The following is an 8602-nucleotide window of genomic DNA, read 5'->3' on the forward strand; positions in this document are numbered from 1 at the left end:
TTGCTGGTTGGCCAGCTAGAAATGACGACACACATGTGCGGAAGCATTTCAGCAGAGATGTGTACTTTTGTTAGGCAGCACAAACAATCTCTGATATTTTACAACATTATCAGATGTTATTGTATGAATTCTGATTATTTAATCTAATCAATGACAAACTAGCAAAGCAATCAAGACACTATCAAAATGTCTGCCACTTGCAACTGTACCGAGCATGTCAACAAACTCAACCAGCAGATATCTGTCATGCGAAAAGAAATCAAGAATCTCAGGTATGAAATAAATGCTAGATGTAACGCATGGCATCTTGGAAAAAAACGAGCTAAATCTAGCTAAGTCGTTATTTGTATTACATACTGACTATATGCTGCTGACCATAATGTGTCAACACAGGTATTAAAATGTTCCCCCCCACCCAGGCAATTGTTGGACAGTGCTGTTCGTTCTCATCGAAAACACATGACATCTCTCCAGTCTGCTTTGACACACATTGGCCAGAGTCGGTCTCCAAAGAGTCAGCCAAGGCCACAGGCAGAACTAGAGACACGGAATTCACTTGAGAAAGGTAGCTGACTAAGGCACTCGATTTCTCGCTTATATCTTCCTCGCATGACTTGTCTTGATCATTGTTTAGCTTTATCTGACTGGCACTTAATTAGAACTTCTATTCAATATAGAATCAATATAGAAATATCGCACACAAAGGATCTTCCGCTTATCAGACTTTCTTCCAATGGGAATCATTTTCTATGAGAATGACATATCTATAGCTTGCATTTCTATCTGAAATATGTTTGGTATGGTACAAAGCTAGATAATGGACCTTTAATCATTTTTTAAAATGTAAATTTCTCCTTCACAGGGACCATCCAGACAGTCCCCATAGGTTACATCAACTCCTGTTTCTCAGTGAAGAATGGCACCCCAAGACAGCCAACCATATGTGGGCCCTCCAGGGCCACCCTTCAGATCCAGCAGAGTGTCTTCAACAACCCTGAACACTCACTGGTCGGCCTGGACAACTACTCTCATGTCTGGTACGTACTAGAGACGGGGATAGGGAGCCAAACTTAGTGGAGGGGGTAGCTAGCTAAACTTAAGGCTGTTTAAGAAGGCAGAAATGTCAGTACTACATAAAACAAAATGTATTTTTTGCAAAGACAGTTCTCTCATTAGCTAAACGTATCAAGGATGTGACAATAATTTTCTTTGTCATGAACTGTTTTGATCAACTTACATCCCATTATTCCCAATTTGTCTACACTTGTACAGTAAATACATTATCCTGCTTTCACTCATTCCATTTCCAGGGTCATCTTCCTGTTCCATAAGAACGGCCACCTGAGTTATAAGGCCAAGGTGAAGCCACCCAGACTGAACGGCCAGAGGGTTGGGGTGTACTCCACACGTAGCCCCCACCGGCCCAACGCCCTGGGTCTGACCCTGGCCAAGCTGGACAGAGTCACAGGTTAGTATCAGTCGCCAAAAACAGCTCGAATTGCTTTGCTCTTCTGCGCAGTGTGACGGTGCTCCGTCTAAAGGTGCATCCCCAAATATATAATCCCCAGAATGTTGCAGAGTCTCATTTCAGATTGAGCAGTACATTGTGTGTGTGTGAGAGAGAGAGTTTGTGGGTGTGTCCGACATTATTGCAGTTATGCTTAGCCTTATTGTCTCCATAATTGCTAAGCTTGGCATGCCATAGGCACACTATTGTTCAGTGTCGAACTGCCTGCTATGTGGATTGGTGTATTTTATGAAATAAACAGTTCACTTTCTACTTTAAGGTGACACACTTCATCTGAGTGAGATAGACATGATCGCAGGCACCCCTGTCCTCGATATCAAACCCTACATCTCTGACTATGACTCCCCACACAGTAGAGTGGACATGGACACAGATACTTATGACTGTGGCGTCCAACCTGAGAGCACCAGTGTACCATCAGAAGAGGGGACCACCAGTGTACCATCAGAAGAGGGGACCACCAGTGTGGAGACGCTGCATTCAGACTCAGTAGCTTCGTCCTCCTGTACTGTTGATCCCCAGTTGGACTTGGGGGTTGAGAGACAGGATAGTCATAGCACAGACCCCAGAATACTCCACTCAAAAGACAAATCCAAAGTTCACATCCTCCATCCAGGCGATGCCTCCAGCTCTTCTGCTCCGAAAGCCCTGGACAAAGACATCACCACTGTGCTGGGGGAGCTCAAGGCCTACATCAGCGAGGGACATGACCCCCTCACCCTGGGGAGCTCTGTAGGAAAGTCTCAGGCTTCAGATGGCCCTAAAGCCAAGCCATTGGAGCCAGTGGAGGATAGTGCTAGGCCTTGCTATGGGGAAGAGGCCTACAGCACCATCGCTGGCTGGATCAGGGAGCCTCCTGTGACCAGTCTGGAGGTGCGCTTCACACCCCATGCAGAGAGAGAGCTGGGGGAGTTTCTTGCCCCCATCAATACAGGTAAGCCTATGCATTGGGAAAGTATTCAGACCCCTTGACTTTTTCCATATTTTATTACGTTACAGCCTTATTCTAAAATGGATTACATTTCAAAGATAATCCTCAATCTACACACTACCTACCCCATAATGACAAAGTGAAAACGGGTATATATTTTTTTACAAATGTATACAAAAATATAAAAAAATGCTTATTTACATAAATATTCAGACCCTTTGCTATGAGACTTGAAAATGAGCTCAGGTGCATCCTGTTTCCATGTATGAGTCCCCCTGTGGTAAATTCAATTGATTGGACATGATTTGGAAAGGCACACACCTGTCTATAAAAGGTCCCACAGTTGACAGTGCATGTCAGGGATTGTCTGTAGAGCTCCGACACATGATTGTGTCGAGGCACAGACCTGGGGAAGGGTACCAAAACATTTCTGTAGCATTGAAGGTCCCCAAGAATACAGTGGCCTCAATCATTCTTAAATGGAAGAAGTTTGGAACCACCAAACTATTCTACCAAATTAAAGTCAACGGTATTTAAAAAAATTAATGTTTCTCCGTCATCCATTTTGCCATAATTGTTAAAATAGATATATTTTGCCTGGCTTCTTCCTCTATGAATGTCCCCGTTTCTCTAGAATCTCATGACCGACCCAGGTTCCGGTTCCTGCGTGGTCCAAAAGAGGCTGCTGCCGCCATCAGAGGGGTTCTATCTGCTGACCCCAGGTCAGTGTATCGGAGGAGCCGCTGTAAGGACAGACTCTTCTTCTTCACCTTGGACACGGCAGACATCACCTGCTGGTTCGGACAGGGCTTCGCTGAGGTGCTCCGGGTCAGACTCGTGGCTGTAGGAAAATAACTGGCCAGCTGAATGGTTCAGGTTCTGTATGATCCTAATGGTTCTGGTTCTATGGATTGATTTTGGAATCAGCTCTCAATAATTGTGTTACAGGTAAATCTGAGAAAATATGAATATTTAACTAAATAAATGCAATGTTATCAACAACTGTTATTAAAATAGATTTTATTTATTTTTCCCTGTAAAGATAGAGTGCTTGTTGAAATGGTTGGTTATACCGTATGATCGTAACACTTTATTTTACTAAGTAAGTTACATTATAGAGCATTTATTCCAAGCACCTCTAGGCTGGGAGAGAGCACCTCAGTACACTGCAGTGCACACTATCACTTATCAGATGGAATCTTTACGGTTGAGTTCTGTTTAGTAATGGTAGTGAACACACCGTTACTATCTAAGTTAGATTGTTACAGTTTTAATATCGACTCCGCTATGATAGGATATGGATTCCAAAATTGCTTCCAGTATTTCCCTTGACCTTTGTCAACCTCTCAGTTTTAGTAATCCAATGTCCAGTACAAAGTATTTTAAATTCAGGAATTTATATTGGGAACTTAATTGCCCTCTGTCTATATCCAGTGTGACAACAGTCTGTGGGATTGGTCAACTTGTCATTGTTGGATGGAGTGGAGTGGTGGGCCTTTCATTGTCTGGCATAGATTTACTACTAGAACCACTCCCCTTTCCAATAGCAACAGCAAATCACTCTTTCACACTACTACTTTGTATTCTTGTAAGTGTGTGTGTGTGTGAGAGAGAGTTGGAGGCGGTGGGTATTTTCATGTAAGGAGACGCTGTTTTTAGGGTCAGCAAATTACAACTAATTAATAGTGTGTTGTTAAATCGGATGTAAAGAGTTCACTGAACAGAGAGAAAACAAGCCTTCACCAGTTGATTTGAATTGCCTAGGAAGCAATGGGACCACTGAATCTCCACCGGGCTATGTTAAAGGCTGACTTCATCCTCCAAGCACTGGACTATGACTGTGTCGACAAGCACGATCACATGGTGCTGTGGTACGCGGCTCAGGTAGGTAACGGTCCTATCAATGACCTGTCTATTAAAACGTTAATACCAATCATCGAGTAGGACAGATGCATTGAGGTGAGGATTAGATGCAGATGAGACACCTGACATTTCTGTAATCTCCCTAAAAGTTTGTTTTTGTATACAACTTGTCTTGGAATGTTTTGTATTTTGTATGAAAATAAAACAAATACTGTCTTGTGAATAAAATTACTCAAATCAAATTTGGGCTTTACTGTGACTTCCACTGAACTTTGCCTTTGTGAACATGCAGCATCTGAAACGTTTGAAAATAATACCACACACTAAACAAACACAACAGCAGGTGGTAGTAATTGGTCAAATGCGACCCATAGATTTACGTGAAGGCGTTGGATTTGACGTTTACGGTTTATAGCCAATAGCAGCGAACCTTCTCGTGTTTGAAAGAAGTGGTGGTTGACGTTTCCTTCTGCAGTATGTTTGTTTACTTAATTCAAAAACATTTTCTTTAGGAAATATTTTAAGTATAGCTCGGACTTTTATTTACAGCGCTTTGTAGCCGAATAATTTAAACAGGGTCACGTTTCATAACGTTAGCCAGTAACTCTAGCTACTGTAGCTAACTAGCTAACGGCAATTTACCTAACGTTACACAAATGTCCCCGTGAAGTTCAAATTCTGTTTTATCTCTGTCCTTTAACACAGTGAATAATATGCCCAGTGGTATGGGAATTAGCTCATGTTAGTCAACGTAATGATAACGTTATCTTCCATAGCCCATTAACTAGTTACATACTGTACATCGGGGTGCACAGATTCTGTTGCATGCAAAACGTTTCTTAAACGGGGCGGGACCTACCTGAATTTGTCACAAAGGAAACTCGTTTTAGTTGCCAACGAAACTTGTTGCCAATTAGTGGTGGAAGATTACACCCCAGGAGTGAGATCTTTAGTTAAAAAAAAAGAATTGCAGAACGTTTCGTCTGTTGTAAAATGTTCTACAAGGGAAATCATTTACTCCAAACCAAAAACATTTTTCCACAAAAACGAGTTTCTATTGGGGAAATGTAGGTAGGTCCCGCCCCATTTTGCTCAGTTTGCTGATGGAATCTGACTAATGAATACACCCCAGCACTTTAGTCTAAAAGCTAGCTAGCCAGGCAAGTTGGTAACATGTCTGATATGGCTTCAACAATAATACCAGGTTGTTTGTATTCTGACAGTAGCCCAGCCACTTAAGCTATCATCATCATGTTCACGAGAAGATTACTACCATTGTGCCCTCCAAGCTCATCACTAAGCTAAGGACCCTAAGACTGAACACCTCCCTCTGCAACTGGATCCTGGACTTCCTGGCTGGCTGCCCCCAGGTGGTGAGGGTAGGAATCAAAACATTCACCACACTATCCCCTCAACACGGGGGCTCCTCAGGAGTACGTGTATAGTCCCCTCCTATACTCCCTGTTCACCCGACACTATGTAACTGTGCACAACTCCAAACACCAATATTAAGTTTGCCGACGACACGACGGTGGGAGGCCTGATCACTGACGTCGATGAGACAGCCTATAGCAGGGATGGGCAACTGATGGGGGTGTGGGGGCCACAAAAAAACAGAACTCATCATAAGGGGCTGCAGTGGCTCGTGGATCAGCTACTTTCCTGCAATTCTACTTATTTTGCCATAGGGTGGAGGCAAATGTTTGCAGTTTTTAATATGATAACTGATGATCAATGGGCCCCACCCCAGTCAGTAATTCGACCTTGCTTACTACAAGTTTAGATAGCTGGTCGCTAGACTAACTTACCAATCTAAAAATGCTTTGCTGACATGGGCTAATTAAGTGACTGCTGATGCACAACCACATTTTGAAATTGCACCTTCTGTATTCTATTATTCTAACTCTCAACAGTAAGTTGAGAGACAAACCTTTTTTTTATTAGTCCGCGGGCCTACAAAAGTTGACCATCCCTGGCCCATAGGGAGGAGGTCAGAGACTGCCAGGACAACAACCTCTTCCCCCAACGTCAGCAAGACAAAGGAGCTGATCGTGGACTACAGGAAATGGAGGGACGAGCATGTCCTCATCCACATCAACAGGGCTGTAGTGGAGCTGGTCGAGAGCTCAAGTTCCTCTGTGTCCACATCACTTAAAGCCAACTTATGCCTACTCCGTATTTGCGATCCGGAGGGTTTGACATAATTGCGGAGCCTCCGGAGGCCAAATCAAGCTCTGTACCATATCGCCTTGCATCTCCCAAATTTTGTAACAATGCCTAAGGTTCCGTATAGCTCCGCATTGACATGATTGGTTGATGGGAGGTGCTGGATAAACAGAAACTCACTTCCTTGACAACTTGTTTCACAAGAGCTCTGCTCTATGAAGCGCAAGATGTATGAACGCTCTGACGTTATCATGGTCCAAACACACCAACACAGTTGTGTAGAGGGCACGACAATGCCTCTTCCCCCTCAGGAGGCTGAAAAGATTTGGCAAAGGCCTTCAGATCCTCAAAAGGTTATACAGTGGCACAATTGAGAGCAGCTCCCTGCCATCCAGGACGTCTATACTAGGCGGTCTCAGAGAAAAGCCCCCAAAAATGTCAGACTCCTGCCACCCAAGTCAGAATGTTATTTCGGCTACCACATGGCAAGTGGTACCGATGGACCAAGTCTGGAACCAGCAGGACCCTGAACAGCTTCTACCCCCAAGCCATAAGACTGCTAAATAGTTAGTTAAACCTCCTAAGCATCCGCCCCTTTTTTTAAATGTTCACCTGAAATGACATACTCAAATCTAACTGCCTATAGCTCAGGCCCTGAAGCAAGGATATGCATATTATTGGTACCATTTGAAAGGAAACACTTTGAAGTTTGTGGAAATGTGAAAGGAATGTAGGAGAATATAACACAATAGATCTGGTAAAAGATCGTTCAAAATTCAAAAGGCACTCGCACATCTGAGCAATCTTTTTTGCAGGAGCATGGTAACAGTTGAACAAGATGAAGGAAAAAGGAAACCGCACACTGCTCTTGATAGTATCAGTGATCTTTAATAAGATTCCCTATCGGCCTCAGTCAGAGCTTTTGTGAGTAAAAAAAATTAATTGCACCCTTATGTAGACCTAGCCCCACCCACATCCATTCCACGCATCGAAAGGGGTTGAGGCGAAGGAAAAACAAATAAGTGCTACCAAATATAACAATATGCATTTCATAAATATTTGAATAAAGTGTGTAAATAAGACGTATTAAAGACGTCTGTAAAACCACAATGAGGACATAGACCTACCGAGCAAGTTTTCATTAATCATTGGGTACATTGTACAAAAACAGTCATCTTAAATAAGGGCATAGTTCATGTTCAAATTCACAACATAACATACATAGGCAAAAGATAATACAAAAAAACAACGTTCTTTTGTATTTTATTTGTACCATCATCTTTGAAATGCAAGAAAAAGGCCATAATGTTATTCCAGCCCAGGTTCAATATACATTTTGGTCACTAGTATAGCAGTGTATGTGCAAAGTTTACCTGATCCAATGAACCATTGTATTTCTGTTCAAATTTTGTATCAAGACTGCCCAAATATGGCACATTTTTTATTAATAACTTTTTGTGTTCAAAATTGTGCACTCTCCTCCTACAATAGTATTGTATTATTTCACTGTAATAGCTACTGTAAATTGGACAGTGCAGTTAGAGTAACAAGAATTTAAGCTTTCTGCCAATATCAGATATGTCTGTGTCCTGGGAAATGTTCTTGTTACTTACAACCTCATGCTAATCGCATTAGCCTACGTTAGCTCAACCGTCCAGTGGAAGGGACGCCTTCCAACTGACTTGCCTAGTTAAATAAATACAGATAAATACATTCTAAAGTATAATTTCACCAGGTCATCGAAGTCAGGCATTTCAACAATGGGACGCACAGCATTCTCCCTTAAAATGTGTGACACAACTGCACATTTTAGTGGCCTTTTATTGTCCCCAGCACAAGGTGCAATGATCATGCTATTTAATCATCTTCTTGATATGCCACACCTGTCAGGTGGATGGATTGTCTTGACAAAGGATAAATTGCTCACTAACAGATATGTAAACAAATTTGAGCACACTATTTGAGAGAAATACGCATTTTGTGCATATGGAACATTTTTGAATTTCAGCTCATGAAACATGGGACCAACACTTTCCATGTTGTGTTTATATTTTTGTAAAGTCTCATTGGCCCTAATACTCTCCTGACCGTAGATTGCTGCAAACACCACCCCA

The 8602-nt window shown here is 42.4% G+C and overlaps 1 protein-coding gene across 1 annotated transcript; it reads left to right on the forward strand.

The window, feature by feature from the left end:
- Positions 1–5: 5 nt before the first annotated feature.
- LOC118948720 (tRNA (adenine(37)-N6)-methyltransferase) lies at positions 6–4564 on the forward strand. The gene is made up of 6 exons (XM_036973436.2): positions 6–272; positions 420–565; positions 863–1037; positions 1311–1468; positions 1788–2462; positions 3094–4564. The coding sequence occupies exons 1-6, from the start codon at positions 187–189 to the stop codon at positions 3312–3314; spliced, it is 1461 nt and encodes a 486-aa protein (XP_036829331.2). The 5' UTR covers positions 6–186; the 3' UTR covers positions 3315–4564.
- The last annotated feature ends 4038 nt before the right edge of the window (positions 4565–8602 follow it).

This window comes from Oncorhynchus mykiss, chromosome 10, assembly GCF_057628025.1.
Source record: "Oncorhynchus mykiss isolate SJ-2025 chromosome 10, ASM5762802v1, whole genome shotgun sequence".
Classification (NCBI taxonomy): Eukaryota; Metazoa; Chordata; class Actinopteri; order Salmoniformes; family Salmonidae; genus Oncorhynchus; species Oncorhynchus mykiss.

Coding starts and splice junctions, on each gene's coding strand:
- LOC118948720 (XM_036973436.2), top strand. CDS start 187: ATGTCTGCCACTTGCAACTGTACCGAGCATGTCAACAAACTCAACCAG. Junction 1,469..1,787: donor CAAGCTGGACAGAGTCACAG/GTTAGTATCAGT, acceptor TTCTACTTTAAG/GTGACACACTTCATCTGAGT. Junction 2,463..3,093: donor TCTTGCCCCCATCAATACAG/GTAAGCCTATGC, acceptor CCGTTTCTCTAG/AATCTCATGACCGACCCAGG.